Source organism: Thunnus thynnus, chromosome 11 (assembly GCF_963924715.1).
Source record: "Thunnus thynnus chromosome 11, fThuThy2.1, whole genome shotgun sequence".
Lineage (NCBI taxonomy): Eukaryota > Metazoa > Chordata > Actinopteri > Scombriformes > Scombridae > Thunnus > Thunnus thynnus.
The window spans coordinates 26,222,202-26,249,482 of record NC_089527.1 but is presented as its reverse complement, the minus strand read 5'-3'; the positions used below and the strand labels follow the sequence as shown (position 1 = coordinate 26,249,482).

Below are 27,281 nucleotides of genomic sequence, written 5' to 3'. Positions count from 1 at the left end.
TGCATGGCTGTTTTTTAACTAAGAGACAGGAGGATGCCCTTGGGGACCTCATACTCCATCTGGTGACTTTAGAGTGCTACATCCCACAGCATCCCACGTCTGTACAGTATGTCGTTCTTATGGTTGTGACCAGACATGATCTAGGCATGTTGCAATGATCACGTGAAGGCCAACACAGTAAAAGCTAAACAGGATGAGTTGTTTCCAAAACTAAACTTGGGTCTCTATGTATCAATAGAGTTTTTCATGCTACATAACTGTGTCACAGTTTGCATTAACTGTCCTTCATGGTTTCTACCCCATCAGGGAGAAATATGAAAACTTCCTCTAATCCGTACAGGTTGGTGGCACAGTGACTCACACACCTACAGAGTTTGGCATCAAGTTGAAAGCTGTCAGATGTATCTTCTCCTCTGTTTCAGGTATGTCCTCATTGCCTCTAAAGTTCACCACTAGGGATATGTATATGGCTGGAAATGAAGTAATTATGGTATGGATGGGAATCCAGGGTTTAAGGCAGTATGGCTCGACTGTGTGTGTGTGTGTGCGTGTGTGTGTGTGTGTGTGTGTGTGTTAAGATGACAGAATCCTAGAATAAGGGATTTGTCATTGATGCTTGAAGGCACAGCTTAGTGTTTGCCATTAGTTTTTGTGGTTTGCATAGCTGGTGGTAGAAATGAAACTCTGCTTTGAGTGTGTGTAGAGGTGTGATGTAGCTTTCGGATGTGGCTATTTGCAGATTTTAGAAATGACAGGCAGAGAAGGCAGATTTACACTACATGGCCAAAAGTATGTGGGTATCTCATTCCAAAACCATTGAAATCAATGTCCTAATAACAGCCTCTATTTCACAATATTTTTGGAACCTGGCTGCAGTGATTTGCTACAATGCAGCCACAAGATGCTGATACTGTGCAAGGCCTCATATTTGGCATTCCAGTTCATCCCAAAGGTGTTAGACGGGGTTGAGATCAAGGCTCTGTACACGCTGGTCAGGTTCTTTAACTGAAAACTGAAAACCATCTCTTGCTGGAACTGGCTTTGTGCTTGGAGGAACTCTCATGTTGAAATAGAAAAGAGCCTTCGAATCCTCAAACTTGGAAGCACAATATTGCCTAAAATATCCTTTTATGCTGTTGATTTCCCTCAATTTGACTAATTGGAACTAAGGGGAAAAGCCCAACCCATGCAAAACTGTTTCAGACCAAAAGATCTTATCTTGTCTGTCATTAAAATTCTGATGAAATATACAAACTAGTAGTTAGCGGAAATAAGCTCAATCTAACAACATAACAGATCATTATCTTCTGCAGAACAACCTGAGAGACCATAGCTAATACATTTTTTATAAAGGTGATGTTTATCTATCACTTGTTTTAGCTTGTAATGTAGATAGACTCTTTAGAATTAGTAAATAATGAAGCTAGATTTATTTGACGAAACAAGGCAATATAAAAAAACTCAACCCTGTCACCTAGAAACCTAGAAATTAAATGTATATATTATTATTCATTTCTAACAGCATATACGTTTTGGATTAAATAATATGATGACATAATGAGAAACTGTTGTTAATTAACGTATTTTGCGGGTCCTAAAAGTGTTGTCACTGAACGTATCAGTAAAATGTTCTCTGACGATGTATTTTATTTGTTTTCCGACAAAACATCCAAACTTGCAATACAATATCTGCTTGGAGTAACAACAGCATTATTCAACTTTTTATGATTATGTTTAGACCTTAACAGCTCTTGATTAAGGTGAGAGACCATGCTCACACAGAAAAAGTCTACAGTGACTTGAAGCACAATACACTATGCTGATTAAAATTGAACCAAAACCACAATCTTTCCCTACCTTAACCAAAGTGTTTTCATTTCCTAATCTCAACCATAGATGGTATTCAGGATGCAAATCTCTGTCCCTGGGGTCAAAGTCCTGCATTGTATATTCCTACCATCCATGCTGACCACTTGCATGCGACTCTGATGCTGCACATAAATGCAGATGACGACATCGTTGCCAGTGAACATAGTCCAGGCAGCGAAAACAATTTAGTAGTATATAAACATAATTTCTAGGAGACAGGGTAGGTTTTAGGATATTGCTTGGAAACAGTTGGAAGACAATCTAAAAGCTACTCTATTGGCAAGTCCTGGGTTTAATAAAGTCGAAGCTCAGATTCATCTGCTTCCTATCTGAACATATTACCACGGAGCAGTCTAATGTACCCCCTGTCACTTTGGCTTCATCACTTTCATTTACTGCTGTTACAATCCCAGGCTCAGTCCTTCTCATCCTGCACACTCACATCTTTTGCTTCCCTCATTTCTTATGCACATGGTGACATCCTCGCTGACCACCTGGTTTACTGTCTATCTCTAACTTGTCCTGTCTGCTCCTCTGTCTGTGTTTTCTACCTGTCTCTCTTTCTGCTTCCCTTAGCCGATCTGTCAGGTCACCTATCCACAGTACACTCTACACCTGCCTACAACTGTTAAATTGCTCCAATTATGCTTTTGACAGTGCTGAAGTAAAAAGAATGGAGAATCTAACATGGCTCTGTGGGTCTAAAATAAGCAACTTCACACAAAATGGAATTCACTGACAAGAAAAGATGACAAGATTCAACTTGACATTTTGACACCCGTTTCCTCTGGTTTATTCTAAGAGGCCTTATATCACTGCCTTGATACTTACAGTAACCCTATTGTAAGGTTTTTTAGATTGGCAACAGAAATTATAAGATCCCTCCTAATGGGTCTTTGATAAATGTTGTTAGTAGCCAGAAATAAGTGACCTGAAATGCTTAATACATCTTAACTCTGCCTTCTCATCAATCCACATACATACAATGGGGTCCAAAAGTCTGAGACCATGATGGGAAAGTGGCCTCAGGCTTTTGGACCCTACTATATAACCAATTGAAGAAGCAGCAGGCTATTTTGTCTTCAGTCACCTTCAATATGGATTCTAATTCAACTTAGTTTCATGAAGATTAGGATATTTTTTTTTAGATTAACTGATAAATATGTACAAAGGCATTTGAAGCGATCATTTTTTCCTGCTTCAGACTTAAATTTAACACTATTTCAGCCCACATAAGCTGAGATGATTATGAAAGTTGCAGATAAGTGATTTTAGATCATTTTTTAATAATTCAATCACAAAATTAAAACTGTTGATGTTGTAGTGCTGCTGACAGACAAAAAAAAGCACCATAATTTTGTAAACATAAATTTGAGCCAAACTATTCTGCAAGTTTTGGGGCATTTAGGGAATTTCTGTCGAAAATTAAAAATAATAGATTGAAGGTAAACACTGGTAAAAAGAGAGAAACTAGTTTAAACAATCAGATTTTGAATAGTGTTGAAAGTATTTAAACTTAATGGTTTTGAAATGTCTGTCATGCATTCTTAATTAAACATTCATCTTCATGTTCAATAACTACAAAATGTCAAAAAAAATGTCAAAATTGAAATTTTAAATTTTCAACATGATTAAATGGACCATCAGCCTCCTCACACGCCCTCTGTCTGCCAAATTAATTTAACAAATATTAGATAAATATCACCATGAAGGCAAATCTTTATAGTGCCATGTCATAGTCAACATTGTGGCATTCTTGTATGTTAATGGCTAAAATCTTCAGCTGTTTTAGTAGAAAAGTATAAAGATGAGAGTTTTAATTAGGAAAGGACCTAATGACTTTTACTTCAACTGCAGCAACATTTTGGTGAACATCATAATTTATGGCAGATTTTGAGTTTCTGCATTTTGAACTAATAATTCTCACTATGGGGCCACCATCAAGAGAACTGTCTAAAGAGAATAAAAGGCCACCTTCCCTTCAGGCCTCGTCCTCTGTAAACAGGAATCATGTTTAACCACTACATGTTTGCTTTATATCACTGTCATGGATTTACCTGCAGCCTCAGTAAACTGCTTCTGGTACTCAGTAGCAGGTGCGTAGTGAAAGCATCCATATTGATTATCTTTAGCAGGCAGCTATTGTCGATAATATATGACTGAAAGCCAGAGAGACTAGTGTGTGTGTGTGTGTGTGTGTGTGTGTGTGTGTGTGTGTGTGTAGGTGTGAGAAAGAGAGAGAGAGAGAGAGAGAGAGAGAGAGTGACAGACAGAGAGATAGTAGACATCTGTATATTTTAGTGTGTGCATCTGTTACTAAGCAAAAGAAAACAACCCCTGCAGTCCTTCTAATTCCAGCTCCGGGAGTCTTCCGGCACCTGAATAGTGTGAATTACCCGTGTTTTAAAGACCTAATTCAGTAAGTGAGCAAAGTTCTCTCATCACTGATTATCAGCTTCATAGTCTGACTTCAGGCACAGCGTAAGTGTAAAAAGGGCACTGTTAAATTCAGAAATAATGAAGTACGCTCTCAGTAAAGCCATGCTCACTTTATCAAGGGCTCACTTGATTATAAGTGTGGAGAGCCTGTCTAATTGATGGTTTTATTAATTCTCCTCCCCATCACATTCCATATAACTAATACAAATAAATTGTACAATCAGCGCAATGTGGCAGGTAAGTCTGAAGTGGATTCCTGTAGGTGTGAATGTGTCAGACTGTGTGTTGCATATATCTCCAATAAGAAACACTAAAACTCTACAGGCATGCTAGACGCTCTGCGTGGCTATACTTTAGCACAGGCATGCTTTGAGCTAAATGCTAATGTCACCATGCTAACATATGCACAATGACATCAAGCCCATGGATTTTTTAAAAATATAGTGCAGACTCAAGGTGGAACGCAGAAGCCAAGAAAAAAAAAAGCTCTCTAATTTTAAAGTTTTGAATTTTAAAGTATGCATTGTGTGGCCAACTGCACATGTGCATTAGTGTTTCTCCCATTGGTCACACTCTCGAGTTCCTACTGTGCCCATACACTTTACATTAGGTTGATGTAGTGCACATAGAAATAGCTTTTCTATGCTCTGAAAAAGTTTTACAAATATAAAACCTTCATGGTTTAAACAGTCATAATACACAAAACAAAGATGGAACAAATGCTTGGCCTTGTTTGTAGTTGGACATGTCTTTTATAAATGCTTTTCTATGGGGAAATGCTTTTTGGGCTGTAGAGGATTTGTCCCAGTGGCTACCGGGACAAATTGGCAGCAGGGATGAGTGGTGGTGCTGTATCCAGCTCTCTTAATGCATCCATGGTCATGCTGCTAAAAACAACATGGCTTCAAGCATTATTACTTTACTCATACTGTCTGTCAGCTTTCTTTTGTTATAGCGACCCTTGCTGCAACACTCCAGAATACAACAATGCAAGAAAACAATCTGTGCATTTGCGTACTTGCGTCGAGCATGTTTGGGGCTTATGAGTAAGGATTACAGAGGGTTCTCCTCTGCTGCTAAGGATCTCAGGCATGAAAAGTCAATGTCCTCCTTTAAATCTCTCTTCAAACTCTTTTTTTTTTTAAATCTTATGGCCTTTGTTGCATTTTTTTGAATTCTCATTTATTTTTTACCTCACAGTTGTATTCACATTTTTATAACCTTGTGTTACCTATCAGTGTCTTAATGTAAAGCACTTCATAACATTGTTTTTGTGTTGTAGCAAAAACAGTGCAACCCTGATCTGTCATCAGTGCTCGTCCTATTTTGCATGTTAATCATATCTGTCTTGTGCACAACACACCCCTTTATTACTTCCCACAGTTTCCTCCCACCATGACCCTCCCGTCTCTATTGATTCCTATCCTCCTTTTGCCCTCCCTGGCATCCAAGCCTCCCCCGTCTTTTCTTTCCCTCCCTCTGAGTGTCAGTGCTAAAGGCAGATCTGTTTCTCTCCCTATCAACATCTCTCTCTCAATTGTCCTTCTCTCTCACTCTCCCTGTTTTGTGATAACAAGAGGCAGATTGTGAGCTGTTGTCATTATGACCAGGGAGGGTCTGAGCACAAACACAATCACACCACATTAGATAACAATATTACCCGTCGTAATAATTCACTCTTTGAATCATTGTTTTTTTTTTTAAAACTCTCATGAATGCTGACACTATCTTGTGTAATGTAGGTCCAAATTATGTATTTTTGAGAGGGAAAAAGTAGTTTGTGTAACTCCCTATGTTTGAAGCAATTTGTTTTGTGTTGTGATTGGACCACTTAAAGGAAATGTCAAAATCACAGTCATCCGTGCTGAAAATCGAATTACATTTACAAAAGTGGCCACATATGACCACACTGTAATCATTATCATTTTTCTCATTCGTATTTACTGTACTCACCTAACCTATTTTCCACTCACTCATACAGCAATAAAATTCTGTGTGGAATCCAGACCTTCATCAAAACCACATACGGTGTGGTCATTTTAATCAATCACAGAATGATTTATGAAAAAAAAATCTATACTAAAGGCAAAATTTTCACATATACTGATCAGTAACCTATTGAAATAAGACACCCTAAAAGTCCCTCACATGACTCACACAAATTGTGTAATTATTTAACATAAACTCATAAAAAAATGACATTTTGCACTAATTAACATATCCATATTACACTAATATTACTGTGGCCTTGGATATACCATCATTGTGTGTGATTCACACACAATAAGGTAGTTCCACATCACAGATTAAACTCTCTCTTTGTGTTTTTTTCTTTTTTATATAATCTACACACTGGCTCGAAGGATGAGAGCGACTTTTGTCAAGGCTGAAGTATCTCGACAACTACTGGGTGGTTTGCCATGAAATCCACCTGAATTTTTATCTGCAGTCGCCAGCAGGAGAAGGTTTTTATTTATCCAGTGAAATATCTCAACATTTACTGGATTGACACAGACTTTGGTACAGACATTCATGGTTGCTTGACTTTCTATTTAACACCATGATCTTGTTAAAAATGTTCACTGATACGTTCATGATGGAACACCTACAAAACTTATGAGATTGCCATTAGGGATGCACTGATCCAACGTTTTCTCTCCGGATACTGACTTTGATACCTCAGCTTTGATACCTCAATGTGTGGAACAAATTGGAATCATTTTTATGTAAAGTAGCATGAGGCCGGGGCCCTAAAAGCTGAGTCGACAGCCCACTGTGACTAAATTAATGACACTGAGAAAGTGTTAACACTTCATTTTATAATGACATTGAGAAAGGAATTGTATTTAATGAAGATTTGTCACGTTATGCCTGATACACAGTCATCTTAATAACTTCAGTAGCATGATGGTGACCGTAGTGAACAACATCACACCTGCTAAATATAAGCATTGTCACTGTGAGATGTTGCCATGCTGACGTTACCATTTTGTTCAAAGCACCGCTGTGCTTAAATAAGCCCCCACAGTGCTGCTAGCCTTGCCGTGGACTCTTAATTTTTTTAAAATCTGTTATAAAATATTATGTCTGTAGTTTTCTAATACCATGAAGTGACAGTGCCAGGCCATTATAGGCCTATCATTATATCTGTTCCTGCCTGACGAGAAGCCAGGAGGGGGTTTAAGCACAAAGCGCCACAGGGGAAACACACACCTGAGACACGACAATACCTCACCACTAATCTGTGCTGTCAAACATACACAAGGCACAGATGCACACAGATATACAAACACGGGCATAGGGAGGTGGTGACAGTCTTTCTCCCTACAGCCTGGAGCCTCGTACACTCATTTTCTCACTTACACATATGCACATGGACACGTATGCACAAAATGATATGAATAACAAGAGGAGAGGGTGGGAGGCAACTAATGAAAGACTGAAGGAGGGATACAGCAGTGCGGGATGAGGGGTGGAGAAGAAAGGGATGTTTGATCATTTGACGTAAGATACTAGAGAGAGGCAGAGAGAAATACACTTTACTTCTCTGTGACTGGAGCAAATGAGATTTGTGGCAAAGTGAGTATTATGTGTGATACAACTAAGAAAGTGAAAGATCTTCAAAGTCAGAAAAACAGTGCACAACTCTCCTATCTCTACTTGTAAGATCTGAGGAGCTTTTTTGTTTTTCATTTAGTTAATGAACAGATTAAGCCTTCTATCTATCAGTGCACGTAATCATTTTATTGATTTGCTACTAATTCATTTGCTGCAATTCAAGGATCCTTCAATAAATACCTTACGTGTGTGTGAAAAGGTGGCGATGTTTTGGATTGATTGAATTCATAAAGAAAAATCGGTCAAAAAGCATTTTTATGTGATCAGCAAAGACCTTCAACTGTGACAGTGTGATAATCAGATTTGTTACCACACCAGGAATCTTTTTGTTGGCCCTTTTTTCACACAGTTAAATGTCTTTTTGGATTAAAATGAAACATGAGAGATGTAAAGATTGCTAGCAGGCTGGTGGCAGCTTACAGGGAGTGTTGGTCCACATGTCCACGTGATGAGCAGAGCTCAGGCCCTAACCTGATTAGGACCAAGCCAAGACCCACTCAATTAATAGGACCAATTGACTCGTGCAGTCCCACACAGCTGCTGCCTCTTCTAGGGAGCACAGCGGCAAATAACCATTGATTGAACTATGCATGACGTTTACAGTGAGTCTTCAGAGAACTCATTCTTTCCATCCTCTCATTTTTCTTCCAAAACATAATTTCCACATATTAACAAATTCGAAATAATGAGTTTAACGAGAGCCTTGCATGAATCTACAGATAAGAAAATGATGACAAATAAACATAAAAGCAAGGGAAGTTTAGCCATTTGATATATTTTCTATTCACTGGTATTGCATACTATACGTGTGTTTGCATGTGTTTATGTGTTCTTTTTTCTCCTGAGCCGTTGGCTAAAACATTTGTCATGAGAGGGGGTCTATAAAAAATAACATTTCTCCAAGTTAATGATTCAGAAGCTGTCTAACTGCAGTGTGATGCAGCAATCCAGGTCCCCATTTAAGGTGAGTGTATGCGCATGTGTGTGTGTGTGTAAATCTGATTGTGGGTTTGCTCTTGTCAACAAGCATACGCACCTTTCATAGGTCACTCTGCGTAAGAGCATCGGCAGCACATCTGTCAAATGACTGTCAAGCGCACAAGAATTGCCTACTGTACCTAATACAAATCCCTGCTGTAATCTCACTCTAACCGTGAAATAGTACCACTCTGACATCTGACTTGGGTCTTTGTGAGGGTGTTGAACAGATTAGTTTAATATGTGGGAGGTTTCAGGTAGGGTTTCTTTAGCTTCTGTGTAAAAATTCAATGTTTCTGCTATCAGTTACACTCACTCTCATCAAATTATTACTATTGCTGTATATTATCACACTTACATGTACAAGCCTTTGAGCATTTTTTGAAACTGATTATTTCTTTAATATATTGGCAAGGTCTCCATCAGGCAATCAGTGACTTTGTGGGAGCTTGTAAAACTCAGAATGCTGTATGATGCCAATTTTGTCCTGCACCTGTACCCAACTGAGTTAGGATGTGAACACCCTCTCTACTTAGCTGTCAACGCTGGGTGAGAGCAAGTGCAGAAAACCGTGCATCGAGTGTTGTTATAGGAGTCAGTGGACATGAGTCAGAGTTGCACACGCAGCTGTGAGTCTGTAATTGTGAGTCTCATTTGATGGTAGCATATTTTGAAACCAGGTTTTTTTTTCTGCATCTCCAAGTGTATTGCAGGTTTTGCCAGATTCAGCATTCAGTCAAGTGAGACACATTAAACAATGGAGCAGCCACACAATGTGGCCAATAGTCTTCAACAACAGAGAAAAAGAAATGCTTTCAGGTGCTTCTGGCAGTGATGAGTGGCTTTTTAAAGTAATGACTGACATTCAGTTCATGTCACAACAAAAGGCCTTCACACAGAAACGCACGCACACACACACAGCTGTATTCACCAGCACATAAAGCTTTCATAACCTCAACAGACTGGCACATAACGGTCCTCCATGCTTGCTCAAGTGTCTTATTCAGTGATGTTACACCATTTAAAAACTCATAGCTGCATGTGCCACAGTGAGACCTGTAATGGATTTATAATTAGCTAACAGAAATCCCCCGTCTACCATCAGAATAGCTACTAACACTCTCGCATCTCACCATCCTGTACACACTTCCTCCCACCCCGCCCCCACATCCTCCTCCTCCAACCCCCAACCCCCACCCCCATGCCCCCAACCCCCTCCTCTGACAAGCATAAAGGCCACGATGAATTCTTGTCATCCATAGGACTTAATTACAATGACTGCACATGTGCTGCTGGAGATGTGTAATTATCAGCAACTCTGCAAATGGAAGGCCTGTGTTTTAGCCACTCAAAGAAAAATCGCAAAGGTTTAGACCGCTTCTTTGAATGATGAGGTCTAATCTACAGAGCAGAACATGGAAATGAATAGGAAGATTTCTATTCTCCTGTTTGATTTGCTTGTCATCACATGTGAGGACCGTGTGTGTATGTCTGTGCATGTGCACCGTATGTGTGCTTCTTAATGCAGTCTATGTGATTATGTTTGAGACATGAGGAAAAAGTAGTAGAGTCTTTATATATCACACATAACAGTAGAGATGAGTGGGAAGATAAAGGACAATACAGCACAGAGATGCTATTCGTTCCTTTTTTTGTCCTCACAGTTACTCTGTATACTAAGAGGAAGGACTAACAACTCGCAGAGGAGAGGAGAGGAGAGGAGACTTGGAAAAACCTTGAGTGTGATCAGAATCTGTCTTTAAGAGACTTGCTGCATGGTCGAATCATCTTTGCTACCATACTGTCACACATAACTGGTTTAGGGGAGACACTGGCTCCCCCCACTTGCAGACTCACACAAACTCCTATCACCCTGAATAATCAACACAGGAGGAGAGACAAACAGCCCAAGCGCAATATAAGCATTTCTCACCCGCCCACCTACCCAGCATGGGCCCAAACACACACGGGCTGCTCATCGCATCTGTTCGCAAGACACCCTTGCCAACGAAAAAAAAAAAAGGTCTGTTCATCCTCCTCTCTCGAGCATCATTTCAACTGCTGCTGTTTAAATAGCCTAGAGATCAAAATAGAACAGGGTTTGTTCATGCTCATCAGGGAAGTGAACTCACAAAATGAATTGTAACCTTTCTGGCAAGACCGGTTGACTAAAACAGAGAATACAGAGTGAAGCCTGGACATGTGCCCAAGACATAATGGTGAACGGCCACAATGGGGCACAATGGAAATGAAAGCAATCTAGTCATAAAGCTATAACAGTAGGATGCATCACAGCTGCCCTGAAATTCAAGAAGGAGGCTTTAATTACATGCATCTACACTATGACCACTGGCTGTTATCAAAACACTGCCATCACATGGACTATAAAACCACAATACTGAGACCAGCAAACTCTTTATGAATGCATCATGTATTTGCAGAAGTCAACACTAATTATTTTCCTTTGTGCTTTGTTTGTAGCTCATAGTGTGAAAGTGCAGCTTGACCTCTTCTTGTGCAGACAGGTGAAGTCCATCCTCTAAGAAAAAATGGCCTTTTCACAGAGGACATCACTTTGTTCATCAACATATTGCAGAAATGAGACCTTTAGTTTATTAGGCAGAGTGAAAAGGTAAATTATCAAACTTTTAAAGTTGCACCTTGCAGAAAATCCCTGTAAACATTCATCAGTTTATGTAGTGGTGGTTTTCCATACAGGCTTTCTATTGTGTGTGTTTAACCGCGTGAAGCATCCTTCAAAGTATATTGTGTGATTGCTATTCTTCTCTGTTAAAAGAGATCATCAGAGAGCTGTTTGTTTGTTACTCACGGGTGCCATCGAAACGGGTGGCGATGGTGTCCAGGAAGGTGTTTTGTGGGGCCAGCAGCCCTCTCATCACCGGCATCCTGCTCCGGGTCGACTGGGTCCTCCTGCCTCGGCGCCCTGGGGCAGCGCTTGACTCCTGCTCAGACCCGAAACTAGGCAGGAAGCGAGAGGTGCCCGGTGCGCATCCCAGCCCCTGGAGAAGCGCACCGATCCGAGATACGCGCGGTGACTCCACCTTGGCACCGCGGGGGTTGTGACCATAATCAACTCAGCAAAGAGCGAGCATTAACCGTGGGATGCACCTGTGCACCTTCCAACGGGGGGGAAAATCAAATGAAGACGCCAGTGTTTATACGCAAAAGCAAGAGCGCAGCACAGAGATGGGTATGGATGGATGGACTGCAAGTTTTGGTGCTGATGGTGCGTGGAGTGAATCTTATAGCAGCAAGCTCCTCCTCAGCTCTCTCTCTCTCTCTCTCTCTCTCTCTCTCTCTCTCTCTCTCTCTCTCTCTCTCTCTCTCTCTCTCTCTCTCTCTCTCTCTCTGTCGTTGCTTGGTTATCTCGGCACAGCTGAGAGCAGCAGTCACACGACGCCTTTCAGGTCTTGCCAAGCTGCGGTCCTGTTTCAAAGTGGAGGTGGGAGACAACAAAGAGATGCTGCTTTTGGAAGCCAATGGCCTTTACCCCTGATCTGGACCGCCCTGTGTAAAGTAGACCCAATAGGTCGTTGGGAAAGAGAGTTCTCAATCACGTTTACATGAAGCAAAAGTAGCGTTTTTAAACATATAATAACAGTCTTATCAATAAACACAGCACCTCACTGCATGTTTAAGTGTCTCAACTCAGTCTCTAGAGATACATTTGTATAGAATTAACCAAGCTTTTTAGACTGAGAAGGTGAAGTATAGGATTTTATTACTGTAGATGTCCAACGAGGAGATGGGCTTCTCCAGCCGCTGCTTTCCTCTCCTCAGGACCACATGGCTGCTGCATTTGGAGAGACAGAGAAGCGGTTCAGACCTCATTGCACGGTGCGGTTCTGCCATCTGCTGGTTGACAAGAGCAAGTTTAAACCCGATATATTGAATTTAGGTTTGTTATCATTTTTACTCATTTTTAAGCGCTATAACGTACAGTGTTCTTGAGATCAACTATTTATTGTCTGTTGTCGTTTCAATACATCAAACGTGGAATAAAATAGGTATATTATCTCTTTCAAGACTAGGATATAAAAACCGACAAGACATTAAACAAAACATCAAAGCAAAACATAAAAACATCTGAAGTGTAGCCTATGGGTGCATCAAAACCCTCAGGGCCCCAAACACCCATAAAGGGGGCCTAATTCAGGTTCATTGCATGTGTTATGGTCTTGGTAATTTGATTAACTGCAATTTGCACCACTGTAAAATAACAACTAACGCAAGTCCTGCATTATTAGCTCAACTTGTAATCCTGTACAGAAGGACACTGCGTCAAATCTAGCTTTGAGGCCTTTAGTTTGTATGTGCTCGCTTGGTAAGTTGTGTTAAATCAAATTACCACAAACTAACTGACACACAGAAACCCAGGGGCCAGGTTGCCTATAATGTATTCCAACATAAAAGGACTGGTTGGTCTCTGGGTCTCGTATAATGAAGCTGCATGTGTAGTTAAATGGGAACTTGGTGGTGACAGGGTAGTAGTGCACAGAGGGCAGTAGGTGTAGGTCGGTTGATAATCAGATTGGATTGCCTTTTCTTTCCCCCCACTATAGAATATGTATTTAAATAAGTTTAACACAGGCAACTGTGTAAAACTATCATCTTAACATAAAATTTTGTAGAGGCTGTATTGCAAATTCTAACTGCAAGAACAGATCAGAAGCTGAATATAACAAACCACAAAACACTCATGGACATATTACATTTAAAAGTGTTTATCAAAATATATCATTACATATATCAAATATCTATGGGATTCAAAAAATGCTTTTATACAACATTCCCTATCAAGGTACCTATTTAAGCTAATTACTCAACCTAAAACTAAACCAAGGATGGAAAACTTCCAACAACCAATCACCAGACCTCTGTACAGGTTATAATTACGAATCACACATGACTGAAAGGCTGACTTGACTATTATTATTATAAATGTGAAACAGAGGAATTCTAGATTAGTTGTGTTGGCAACACGATAACAAACTTCAGCAACCATATGGGTAATAAAACAAACATTCATTAAGGCAAACAACAACAAATTTTACCCATTGGAGGCAACACAACCACAAACAACATGCAAGCAGAGAGAGGAGGGGTGTGTTTCACCGATGTGATTGTTGTCTTGCATGGTGGCAAGTGTTCAATAATCACTTAGTTTCCCATTCAATTTAAGGTCCTTCACCATTATATTTGGGTAAGTGTCCACTTCTCCTGCTTGTTTCATTTGAATGACATCACTAAATTTCTATGGTTTCATCGGCATGAAGAAGTTCTTCACAATTTTTTTCCTCCTAAAGTCCTTATCATTCACAGTGGCATGAAACTGCTAATCCAACAAAGTCTACTTAACCTGGCTTCCCTCTGATAGATTTCACATAATTAGTGCAATACCATCTTTGAATACATTGCAATTTAGAGGAGAGCTGTTCCACAGAGCTAATTTGAAAGAACCAATTGAAAACTGGACAAGAAGCATGTTAATAGTAGCTGCAGGGGAGGCCTGATTTGTCTTAGCAGCTGGCAGAAATGCAACTGCTGAATTTTCAGATGCTGGCTCAGTGTAGGATGCTCTAGGGTCCCCATCCCCAGGTTTACTGTGCTTCAATTGGTTTTTGGTAATTTGGTTAATTTATTTTGGATTTTCCACCACTATAGCACTATGTCAAAATTTAGTTTCGAGACCTTAGTTCATGTAGTTTATATTGTCCTCCATAGCACATATTCATAAATTTGTGTTAAATAAAATTACCACAAATTAACTGAAACATAGTGAACTTGAGCCCATGTGTAGTCTGCTGTGTGCATTGAAGTCGATGGAAATGAATTCATTCAGCCATCACTTAAATTCATAAAAATAAAATAAAAATAAAATAAAGATGGCTGAATTCTATGGAGCTGCTTCAGTTTCAGGGTCCTGGTATTGTGCATGCAGGCTCACTGTCACACTGTCATGATTTAATGGGCCACTCGATTAGAATGGAGCCATTTTTGACGTTATTAGTGACACCTTGTGCTTTCCCATCTATGACAAGTCAAGGCTGCTTTGAAAAAGGCCTGTTGGTGGCCGTGGACTGTCCTGATTCCACCACCAGAACTTGTAGATTACAAGTCCTCCTCCAGTGGACGGAGGGTTCAATAAGAGTCCAACAGCAAATGTTTAGCCAGGGGAGGCCTTCAAGGACCCTTAGTGGTCTCCACTTCAATAACCAGTAACAACTAGATCAACTGCAATAACCAGTGTGTATACAGACTACTTGGCCATATCATCCTGCTAGTTGACCTTGGGACAAGAACAAGCTGCTGGGCCCTCTCTGTGCATGATGGCCCCAGGTTTTCTGTGTTGAAAAAAAACAAACAATTAATTTAGGAATATGCATAGTGAAAGCACCATAGTGGTTGTAATAATAATGGTCTTAAAACTAGATTTTGAAACAGGGCCTCAAGATCAGGTACAATATCATCATGTGAGTTAATGTTGTAGTTTAATAATTCATTGTCCCAAACAAAGATATAATAAGTTAAATACCACAAACCAATTGTTGCATAGTGATCATGGTGCTTTTGTGGGACCTCGGGAGTCTGGGGGTTCACTAGTTGCCTGTATTGCCCTGTTAGTTAATCCAGGCTTGAGTATCAATGAAACCAGACAAAGTATTTTCCAAAGTAGCCTAATGAGAATTGTTGGTAATCGGTAAGGAAACCACAACATACTTTAAAGAACTTTCGTGAGAAAAAAACTACTATTTCATGTACTCCACAGAAGTAAATTATTTACTACAGTTACTGTACTGTAAATAATTATTTGGTGGGGACAACAACATAGGAAGCATACCATTAGATACATTTTTACTAAATAAGAATAATAGCAATAAATAGTTACAAATACAATAAAATGAATGAGTAGATTAATTTAAGTGTCGTTTACTTTAATACATATTTTCATTCTATATGGCGATAGAGCGAAGTGTCTTCCGGACCAATCAGCGTACCGTGTTTGCAGACCCCGCCCGGAGAGATCCCTCCCCTCATGATGTGTGGGCTTAGCTGATTGGCGGCGAGATTGTTCTCTTTTCTCTGATTGGTCAATATCTTGCCCGTGAACTCGGGAGGTGGAAGCCGGCTACCTGCCGATTCTCTCAAGCTGCCAACAGCTTTCAGCTCAGAAGTACCAGGAAAAGACGTCTCATAGCTTCCTCGTCTCGGTACTGACTGTGTCGTGGACCATTAAACTGAACAAGGTAGGAGTTTGTAACGTAGAATGAAACTGTCCTTACTGCAGAACCAAGTAGTGGCGACAGGGAAGTGTAAATGAGTCTTATCTCATTTCACATCCTTTGTCCTGTTACAGTGATAAGCTAACAGTCAGGCTACAAAACTCAAGCTAAAGGGGTTTTTTGTGTTCGACTAACTAGGGTTCAACCAAATAATGTCACTTTTAAGGGGTCATTACTGAAATGAATTCGTATCTGGGCAACCCGACTAGTTGAGGCCCATTGCAATCTCTGCAAACTCCTTCATGTTTTGGACTGCTATTTCTTGACATATTTATCTAAACTATACGTTATATGCCATGTTTGCATTTCTCGTCTGTAGGGCTGCAACTAACGATTATTTTCATGATGATTATTTTCCGATTAATCCAATCGATTAGTCATTTAGTCAATAAAATGTTAGAAAATGGTGAAAAAAGATGATCACTGTTTCCCAAAGCCCTTGATGTCGTCCTCAAATGTCCACAACCAAAAGATATTCAGTTTACTGTCACAGAAGACTAAAGAAACCAGAAAATATTCACATTTAAGAGGCTGGAATCAGAGAATTTGGACTTTTTTTTTCTTAAAAATATCTCAAAGCGTTTAATCTATTATCAAAATATTTGCCAATTCATTTAATAGCTGGCAACTAATTGATTTAACATCTAATCGTTGCAGCCCTACTAGTGTGGTCTGACTTTCTGTGGCCATCTCAGCAGTCTCCTCCCCATGTCCTGTTCTGGAGGCTTATGTAACTTTTTCAAACCTCCTGTGATTTTCAAAAAATAAAAATAAAAAGATAGATAGAAAGCTGCAACTTGTGAAGAAATCCGGTCTTTGAACATGGATGTATAAAGATAACTTCCATGTCTTTGAAATTCTCTTAACTATTACCATGACTATACCCGTCTTAAGACCTCTTTTCTTCAGCATTTTAATAGTCATCATGAAGACATGAATGGTCACACTGTTTTTATTGTATTTATTGATTTTCTCTCTCTATTATTTGTTCTCTGTGCAATGCTGTTGTGTTTTTAGGATTTAGGCTAAATCCCATTTTTATTCTACACTTTAATTATTTTTCTCCTTGATCCTCATAACTATGTCTGTGTTTTCATTTGACTGTATTTCTCAGTGTCTGTAAAGCACTTTGGTCAACTTTTGTTATTTTTAAATGTGCTCTATAAATAAATAGACTTGACAGGTGTGTATTAAAGCAAACATGTAATATGCAGCTGTATGTCCTTATAACCTTAAAATAAGAGCCATGCATAATATTTAAACCATTTCTAAATCAAAGCTGGTGACAGTGTACCGAGGTAAGTTTGTTAGCTCTGGTTGACCATATGCTGCAGGATTTTCTGTCTCGCTTTGACAGACTTACTTATACATAGAAGATTATGGAGTAAATCAGGAGTAGTGATTTAAATGCTGAGTCTCTGGTCTGGCTACTCCCACTTGATGTTTTGAATGAATTCATTCATTGAGGAGTCTGTAGTGTTATTTGGAACTTTTCCCTCTGTGGTAGCAGCAAAACTTATCCTGCAAATCTATGGTGTTTTTGCTTGATAAAATACCACTACTGTCACAATGCTCTGTCTTTTTATCTCTCTTTGATTCATTTCTTTTTCCTTCTCCTCAATATGTGTGTGTTTGTCCCATGTCTACTTCCAGGCTCTAAAATGGCTCAGAAAATCAAGTCAGGTTCTGTGGTGGAGATGCAGGGAGATGAAATGACTCGGGTCATCTGGGAGCTCATTAAGGAGAAACTCATCTTCCCATACCTGGAGCTCGACTTGCACAGGTAATAACACTGTAGTATGAAGAGAACTGCAGGGTGGGGTGGGGTGGGGGGGCATCAGTCACCAGTACACCTGTGTTTTTGAAATGTTTGGAGAAGCACCTATGATGTTACAGAGATTAGATTAGCAGATTATGCAGTCTGTAATTCAATTGCCTTTGTCATGGCACTCCCAGTTACATGAGGGGATGGTGTAGTGTTGCAACTGGTGTTTTCTACAGGGACCACTGAGTGAGACTGAATTAAAAAAAAACAAAAAAACAACTATGAACTGACAGTTCCTGCAGTGCTGGGATTTCTAGTTTGGCTTGTTTATTCTGACTTCTCCCTATAGAGAGTGTGATGGGCAAAACAACCAGTATCTGATTAGCACTTTATGAAAAGGTGCTAATCTGGTGCTAAGGTGCCATCTTGAGCCTAGTCGCTGACAGGATCTCCTCTGTGGCCGTTGTTATCTTGGTTACACTGCAGTATGTACAGTGTTACATCGGAAAAGTCCCCCTAAATTGTAGCAATGTGATAATAGGATCATGTTATTATGAGGAGATCAGCTGCATTAAAGTTGTGTGAATATAAAGAAATGATAGATGACATTTCTTTACAAGCATTACTCAACTTACAGAAGATATATTACACTATAAATATACCTCAGACATCTTACCATCTAATGTTCTATTGTAGCACACATAATTTTTCTTAGGGAGGCTTCAAAGTGAGGTTTTAGGGCCTGATACTGATAACTGGTTGGGCATTTTATTACAGAGAAGTCCCCAAAATTAGTGTTTGAGTGACTTTTTGTTTACTTGTTTACTGTCTTTTTTCAAGGTCACCAACAGATTTTTCTAGTGATTATTGGCTATTTCAGCACCCTAATTGACGGGAGCATCCGTTGCTTCATTTGACCTAGCTTCTTATCTCTTGCATGGACCTTGATCGGAGGATGTATGTAATTTGTTGGGGTGAAGTTCAAGTCCCTGAAGTGTCCACCATTCACTACTGTATCTTCAGGCTGTGGGGTGTTGACAGAGTCAGCACACTGGACTTTGGCTTCCTTCTTTTTTTTTCATTTGATTTTCAACATCATTTCTTGCATAGAATTCTAAAAGTTAATGATTTATTGTGCAACAGGCCTTGGAAGTACACGTTTCATTTAATATGGTGTAATAATTATTCTGACATAAGAATTTCACAACAAGCATGATTGTCACACATTGAGCCACTGGTAAAAACAAACTAACCCCCTGCATTGAGACATCTTCAGGGTATTATGTAGAATAGATAACACTCATTTAAAACTTTAAAGACACTTGGGGTATTTGATATTAGTTCCAGATGTGAATGAGTAAACCTGTGTTATGTGCATGCATGTCTTGAAGAGCGCAGATTGAGGCCTGTGCAGGTTTTCTGCCTCCCGAGTGTCCAAGGAATGCATGAAGTTGTTAAATAAGTGATATAGGTTGAAGCGACACACGGCATCGCAAACACACAAGAACAAATACAGCATACTTGCTAAACCTGATCTCGTTTCTTTAACGCTTTTTGTGTCAGTCTGTCTTCACTGGTATGTGTCCAGTTTGTCATCAGATGGTGAGCGTCATATTGTTGTGGCCTGGCTTTCGGGGGAAGGGAGGAAGAATGTGGGTAAAAGGTCGTGCCTGCTTTCAAACAAAGCCAGAGTCCACGAGAAAGCACATAGGCTAATACTTGAAGGGAATGATAAGCACATTGGGCTTAGTCTACTTTTCAGGTGTACTTCCTCATCTTGTGAAGCTGTGAGGCCCCTCAAGCACAAGTCTAACAAGGGGAGCTGCTTTTCCGGCTATCTTGGCAGAAGGCCAGTTGTCATTGCACAATCGATTCCTTGTTTCTTTTGTCTTTCAGGGCTTGAAGTTCTCAGGCACCATCCCTGATTTCAGGCATAGAGCAGTTTTAAATTCATATAATACTTCATTAAGTACATTGTACACATTTCCTCCTGGACAACTTTTCAGGCTCACAAATCTTTTCTTGCTTTAATGCCTGGTCTTTGTGTCGTGGGGTCCCTTCGTAGATCTCCCCCTCACTGAGGCAAGTAAAAGACATAGAAAGAGGAAGCGAGTGAGCACAGTTGCAGTACTGTGAAGGAAGTGGGACAGGAGGTTAATGGCTACTCTTGATGCAAGCAGAGTGTCAGGTCTTGCAAGAAATATAATTAGCCAAGATATAGAGTGAATAAGGCCCCAGCAGCAATTTGAGTTTCTCCTCATGCTGGAAGCGAGCTCTTTCACTACTCATTAATGTTGTTCATGCTCTTTGACACTGTAATTGTGTTAAATGTCACAGACATTGTACTTTACATTCAGCGCCTAGCTGCTTCTAGCCAACCAAAAAGATAGCATACATTCACTTTTAGTGCTTTGTCAGTTAATGCTCCTAGGAAGCTGTGCAATGGTGTGTGTGTATACTGAAGCGTACATAATCACTGCTCTTCTTGAAACAGAATGCTATTGTTTATGGTGTCCCATGCCTCTGCTGTTGAGATCCCTTTGGTTGTCTCTACGCTCTTTTTCCATTTCCACAAGTACACAGATATACTGTTAGGGCTGAATATTGATCCTCAATATTTTTGCATTGAGGTCCAGATCTAAATCAAGAAACTTTTATAATTTTAGACCATGTTTTTTTTTCAGGCATAGGTCTTTATTTTACACCAATACATCAAGCAGTGTGGCATATTTTGTTGAACAAAACAGGTTTAAAACATGTTATTCCCCAAACTAAGGTATTGAACAAAGTATCAGGTATTGTATAGACAAATATTGTATTTGCACCAATGTTGAAATTGAAATGAACGATCCCCATCCCTATACACAGTACCAGTTGACATTTCCAGTACATTGCCGATATATATTTTTTAGGTTTCATTCTGATGCTACTTATTCAAACTTTTCAAACTCTCTTTTCCTGCACAGCTATGACCTGGGAATGGAGAACCGAGATGCAACAGATGACCGGGTGACTGTTGACGCGGCAGAGGCAGTCCGGCGTTACAATGTGGGCATCAAGTGCGCCACCATCACGCCAGATGAGAAGCGTGTGGAGGAGTTCAAGCTTAAGCAGATGTGGCGCTCGCCCAACGGGACCATCCGTAACATCTTAGGTGGCACAGTTTTCAGGGAGGCCATCATCTGTAAGAACATCCCCCGCCTGGTGCCCGGCTGGGTCAAACCCATCATCATTGGCAGACATGCCCATGGAGACCAGGTACCCTATCGGTTCACAAAACATCAGTTGGCCAAATTGCTTTGTAGATGACGTTTGAGTTTGAAGAGTATTTATACTCACTGTCTCTGTAAAACTTAAAAAATACATGTTACAGTGAGTGAGGAGATCAAATTTCTATCCACTTGAGGCTACAAAGTCAAGTGGGGCCAGACTGAGTAAATTGTGTCTTCATTAGCTTTTTGTGCTCTACTAATATAATATTGTGTCAGAAGTGTGGAAATGATACTATGGATTACATTGGTATGTGTAAAAGCCAAACACAGAGTCAACTCTTCAAGCTCTTCAGTATGAGGTTTAAATAATCCTGATTTGCACAGAAGTCAAACTGTAAGACTACAGCTAAAAGCAGCAGCTCTAACAGTATAGCAATTATTTGACAGACCTTTTGTATCTGCAGAGAAACTTATCCCAACTCTCTTATTATGTGACAAAGCTGCTACTGAAGGGGCATACATAATCTTAATTTTTAAACCTCTGTAACAAGCGGTCTACTGACTCTCCGTCAACTCATGCACAGTGAGTTGCGGTTATCTCAGACATCATGAGGTTGTCAGGAGAGACTCAGTCAATAATTGTACTTCATCAGCTGTCCTTTGGACCATAACGTACTGCCTCGCAGCCTTGACAAGTCGCAGCAACGTCACAGAGCTAAATCATAGGCTGGCTTGTGGCGCTGTGCCAAAGTCAACTGTTCTCCCATCAGAGGAGAGTAATCCAGGTGAAGTGTCATATGACTGTTAGTTACGTAATAGCCCATGGGTGTCAGAGGTATGCATATTTTATGCTCTGCTGATATGTTGTATCACCTAACACTTCTGGTGATGGTCACTGTCATTTGATCTTTGATTTAACACCATTTTATAGGATGTGGTTCATACCTTTTAATAGCTGTTTGTAATGGTTGACTGGTTTAGTGGGATCAAACATCCCTCTATTATTAACCTTTTGTCTTTCTCAACGTGCTCCCCACAGTACAAAGCCACAGACTTTGTGGTGCCTGGGCCTGGGAAGTTGGAAATGACCTACACACCCACAAACGGAGAGCCAGTCAAGTTTGTCGTCCATGAGTTTGAGGGTAAGAGCACAGTCTGTGTCAGCACTGTGTTTGATCAAGCATCCAACACCTCACCACAGATGAGAGGTCTGCTAATTCAAGCAAGGTGGTAGTTAGTCACGCAAGATGTCCATGATTGTGATTGTGCACTTCTAATATCATAGATCTACGTGCCTCAAGTATGCAAATACACACAACAGTCTTACATGAAAAATATCTTGCAGCAAAGATGTCAAATACCATAATATGGATGTGTAATAGGTTGTCAGTCAATATAACTAAGCTGAACTTGCACCATAGAAAGGCTTTTGCAAGCACATTGTGTTCACATTGTAAATAGGAAATTATAAGATATTGCTTATCTAGTAATAGTTCTGTTGTAACTATTTGCCTGTTCTGGTTTTATCAATGTAAACCAAACACTGAGCCAACTGAAATAGATTTAAAAAGGTTGAGTAATGACAACTAGAAACAGGGATTTCATTTCAAGACTTTTCTCAGTGTTTGTCAAAGTTTGAAACAAACTCTGTTATATTACTTATTTGGTAATACTATACTGCATACTAAAATACTTACACTAAACAGGTTTGTGTAGGGTTTTTTTTTTGTGTGTGAAAATGTATGTGATTCTACTGCGGTGTGTGTGAATGTACTGTTAGTATATATTCTTTTGTTTGTCTGTATGTCTGTCCAGGCACAGGTGGTGTAGCCTTGGGGATGTACAATACTGATAAGTCCATTAGGGACTTTGCTCACAGCTCCTTCCAGATGGCTCTGTCCAAAGCCTGGCCTCTGTACCTGAGCACCAAAAACACCATCCTGAAGAAGTACGATGGTCGCTTCAAAGACATCTTCCAGGAGATCTATGAGAAGTAAGGAAATCCACACACCACAGTCACAAAGGCATCTTTTGTCTCTCTCTTTTAGAAACACCGGTACACACACATTCTTGTCCTTAATATACTGTAGATCACAACTTAAATGTATTTTCCCCCCTTCTGTGTGTCCCAGGGAATACCGTGCTCAGTTTGAGGCCAAAGGCATCTGGTATGAGCACCGTCTGATAGATGACATGGTGGCCCAGGCCATGAAATCAGATGGAGGCTTTATTTGGGCTTGCAAGAACTATGATGGAGACGTACAATCTGACTCTGTGGCACAAGGTTGGTGAAGAAACATGCTTGTTGTAAAATTTGTGAAAATCTATATAAAACCCTTATAAATATAAATCAGAGTTTTTCATTTGTTGGTTAAAAGATTTTCTGTTGTTCATGTGGTTTTGTGTGACTCTGTTTCAGGCTATGGCTCCCTGGGTATGATGACTAGTGTCTTGATCTGTCCTGATGGACGGACGGTGGAGTCAGAGGCTGCCCACGGCACGGTGACACGCCACTACAGACAACACCAGCAGGGAAAAGAAACCTCCACTAATCCCATTGGTAGGAAAATGAACCATAGACTTGAACGTTCAGCATCTATCCAAACATGACCACTAAAACTACTATTCTATTAATGTAATCTTGATTTATATGAAATTGTATATGATATATATATATATAATACATTGTATGAAATATATAGGGATTCATTAACTTTACACTGTGCATCTGCTTGCTGTAGCCTCCATCTTTGCATGGACACGGGGCCTGCTCCACCGGGCAAAACTGGACAACAATGCAGAGCTGCGAGTATTCAGTGAGGCACTGGAGGCCGTTTGCATCGAGACCATCGAGTCTGGATTCATGACCAAGGATTTGGCTATCTGCATCAAAGGATTACCAAGGTAAGTCTCCTCATAAATCTAACACTCAATTCATATTTCTGCGTCAGGCACCACAGGGTCTCCTGGTGATCGTCATAGAACCACCGCAACACTGGCTGGATGTGTCGTACTGTGCATTCATTATTTACCCAAATAAACCCGTGTTAACATTCTTTGAGAGCGCTGAAGGGACGACTTGCCTTGTCTAGCTTTTGAAAAGATTACTACTATGCAATTATTAACAGCTGAAAACAATTATGTTTACATTCTTTCATTCACTGTGATGGAGAGTGATGATTATGGCGGCAGAAAGTTCGCAACAGAAGTGGCCTCGCTTGATCAGAAAATGTGTCCCTTAGCTGCTATATGTGTTACTGAAAAGGAGAAAATTACATCTGATCTTTTATGATCATTTTAGCTACTAGACAGTCCTAAAGGATAGGTTCACAATCTTTTCAAATCTGTCTTAAAACAACAGTCAGGTGCCCAAATAAACATTGAAACAGGTTCGCTGTAATCATTCCTCTTATTCATACTGGCTATTAAAGATCCCTTCCAAATGTGCTTAGAATGTAAGTGATGGGGGACAAAATCCACAGTCCATCGTTTTGAGCAAAAATGTTTTTAAAAGTTTATCTGAAGATAATGAGGCTTCAGCAGACTGAGTTAGTCACATGAATGTCTGCCACAGTTACAGTCTTTTTAGTAACAGCTTCCCTCTTTGTGTCTCGACGGACAGTGTTTTCCTGTTCAGCTGCAGTGGAAGGATCATAAGAGAAAGAAGCATTTTGGCACTAAAAAGACTGTAATGTTGAAAGATATCTACTCGTATTGACTAATTTGGGCAGCTGAAGTTAGTCATATTAGCTTCAAAGAAGTTTCTAAATCAGTTTTTGCACAGAAGGAGGACTGTGGATTTTGTCCTCCATCACTTTTTTCACATTAAAAGTGGATTTTAAAGGGATCTCTTACTGGCCGGTATGAACAGGAGTAATGATTACAGCAAGAAAAACATGGGTCAATGTTCATTTGGGAACCTGACTTGTTTTAGGACAGACTTGAAAAGTTGTGAAATTATCCTTTAACTCAGAAAAAATCTGATCTTTTTCCATGTAGGTTAAGGTTTGATTTCATTAAAGTAAAAATGTTACTTTTCTTACTTTTTATATTTTCAGTGTTTGGCTTAGATGGCAAATATAACTGTAGATATAAACAATGGGAACCCTGCAGTCTACTCAGTGCCTCCTAAAGTAAAGTATAATTAATCCTTTCTCCTCTGTTTCTCTGTTTGCAGTGTGACTCGTGCTGATTATTTAAACACCTTTGAGTTCCTGGACAAACTAGCAGAGAACCTGAAGATTAAGCTAGCCAACCAGCCCAAGCTGTGATCTCACCTCCCAACCTCTGCAGTTAAACACAGATACACACACATTCAAACACATGCTCACACACACAGAGACATCTATACAGCTACTGGAATTACTGGCCCCCAAGTGACACTGGAGCAGTGAAGAGTGTGCCCAGGACTCCAGGAGGTCTTTGGACTGAAACCATGTCATTCCCTAACATAGGGTCTGATCATGCAGGGTGCCTTGTCTAGATGAAAGGGGAACATAAGCTTCTGATCCATGTAGGCCAACATCCCTCTTAATGCATCACTAGTAGACAAAAAGCCATACCGTGACAGTGTAAACACATGATTCAAACATTAACTCACACTTGGCAAATGACCTGATGGGTCAGTGACCTTGTTTACCCTAATTGCACTAGGTTCCCTGAAGAGAGTGTGGTGTGTGTTGTCAGTATTTGTTGATCAGTGCTAAACAGGGGACTATCCCACCAGAAGTAGTCTGAGGGAGCTTCTGGACCCTCACTGCCTTATTTGTTTTGTGTCAAAGTCATCTGCTGGTTCTGGTCATTCCCTACATCTTATCATGTTTTACCAATACCTCAGACATTTGAGTGACAACATTATATGTTTGAGTGCCATTTCACAGCCACAGTACAAGAACAGTTAATCAGCTTTTATGTCACCAATGAAACCTCTCAGCATGTTAGTAGACCAGCCATGCATACATGAAATTGTACTGTTGTTCAATACATAACACACAACATATGGACTGACGTGTTCATCGATAGTATTCAAACAAGGGTTCTGGTCCCCTTACACAATTTGTAAAGACATTAAGGTTACAATACATGCTTTTAGATTTTGTACTCTTATTAACTTTACTATTCACAGTGGTTAAAAAGGTGTATTTATTTGTCCTTCCTATGTGTGTGTGCGTGTGTATTAACATCCAGTATGTCACTGATGCAAATCGTAAAACTATCTTCATCAAAATGTCCATCTGTTGGTTTGTCATCAATTTTATGCTTAAGTCCTAACATTGTAACTCACAATAAATGAGTTTTTGAAGAAATGTGGGTGTCATTCTTTGATAAAGGCTGGTTCACTTTTATGAGGCCTTCAGTTTAAACAATAAGGTTGTAGATTAAAAACGGTGAGTATTAAAGGACAGGTTTCACAATTTTGTCAAGAACAATAGGTGCCCCAATGAACATTGAAATAAGTTTTTCTTTCCATAATCATTCCCCCTGTTCATTACACGATCTCCTGATAATGCACTTAAAATGTAAGTGATAGGGACCAAAACCCACAGCCTGTGCAAAAATGTATTTAAAAGTTTATCTGGAGTTAATATGAAACTTCAGCCATCCAAATTAGTCAAACTGGTAACTGCCTGATTTCTCTGTCTCCTACCTTCTACATGCATATGATAGAGTAACCAAACCATCAAAATTTAATAGGACAGGAACCTGCTTTCACACATTTATTGTTGAACAGGTGTTTAAAGTCCCCCTCTGGTCAAAAAGGTGTTTTTCTCTGTTCCTTCACTTGGGTGTTTGAGCTTCACTGTGCAGAATGATGTTGACACTAGAAGGTTGTTTTCACATTGATCTGTTGAAGGAGGAAAGTTCACTGAAAATCCGAGGTTAGCGGGCATACCTATGTGTGACATCACAACTAGTTTGGAGCCAATCAAGGGCCAGTAAACATGATGTGAAAACGTGAAGCCTCCAGTACACATATGTACACTGAGAATGGACTTTTCATCAAGTAGAGTTCTTGTATCTAACAACAGATAAACGTTTGAAATGAAACAGAGATAAAAACAGATTCTGGATTTTTCATTGAGAACAAGCAGATGT

General features: G+C 39.9%; 2 protein-coding genes across 2 annotated transcripts in view; one reads left to right on the top strand and one right to left on the bottom strand.

Annotated features, from left to right (window-relative positions):
• Positions 1-12,185, bottom strand: part of kcnh3 (potassium voltage-gated channel, subfamily H (eag-related), member 3) — a 133,023-nt gene extending 120,838 nt beyond the window's left edge. Inside the window, exon 1 of the mRNA XM_067604169.1 lies at positions 11,735-12,185. Within this exon, the coding sequence (XP_067460270.1) occupies positions 11,735-11,810 (76 nt within the window). The 5' untranslated portion in view covers positions 11,811-12,185. The remainder of the gene's footprint in view (positions 1-11,734) is intronic.
• Positions 12,186-16,025: 3,840 nt separating this feature from the next.
• Positions 16,026-26,491, top strand: idh1 (isocitrate dehydrogenase (NADP(+)) 1). Its single transcript, XM_067604168.1, has 9 exons — positions 16,026-16,172; positions 17,862-17,991; positions 20,940-21,231; positions 22,225-22,327; positions 23,001-23,178; positions 23,318-23,469; positions 23,605-23,745; positions 23,927-24,089; positions 25,363-26,491. The coding sequence occupies exons 2-9, from the start codon at positions 17,870-17,872 to the stop codon at positions 25,454-25,456; spliced, it is 1,245 nt and encodes a 414-aa protein (XP_067460269.1). The 5' UTR covers positions 16,026-16,172; positions 17,862-17,869; the 3' UTR covers positions 25,457-26,491.
• Positions 26,492-27,281: the final 790 nt, after the last annotated feature.

Coding starts and splice junctions, on each gene's coding strand:
- idh1 (XM_067604168.1), top strand. CDS start 17,870: ATGGCTCAGAAAATCAAGTCAGGTTCTGTGGTGGAGATGCAGGGAGAT. Junction 17,992..20,939: donor CTGGAGCTCGACTTGCACAG/GTAATAACACTG, acceptor TTTCCTGCACAG/CTATGACCTGGGAATGGAGA. Junction 21,232..22,224: donor GACATGCCCATGGAGACCAG/GTACCCTATCGG, acceptor TGCTCCCCACAG/TACAAAGCCACAGACTTTGT.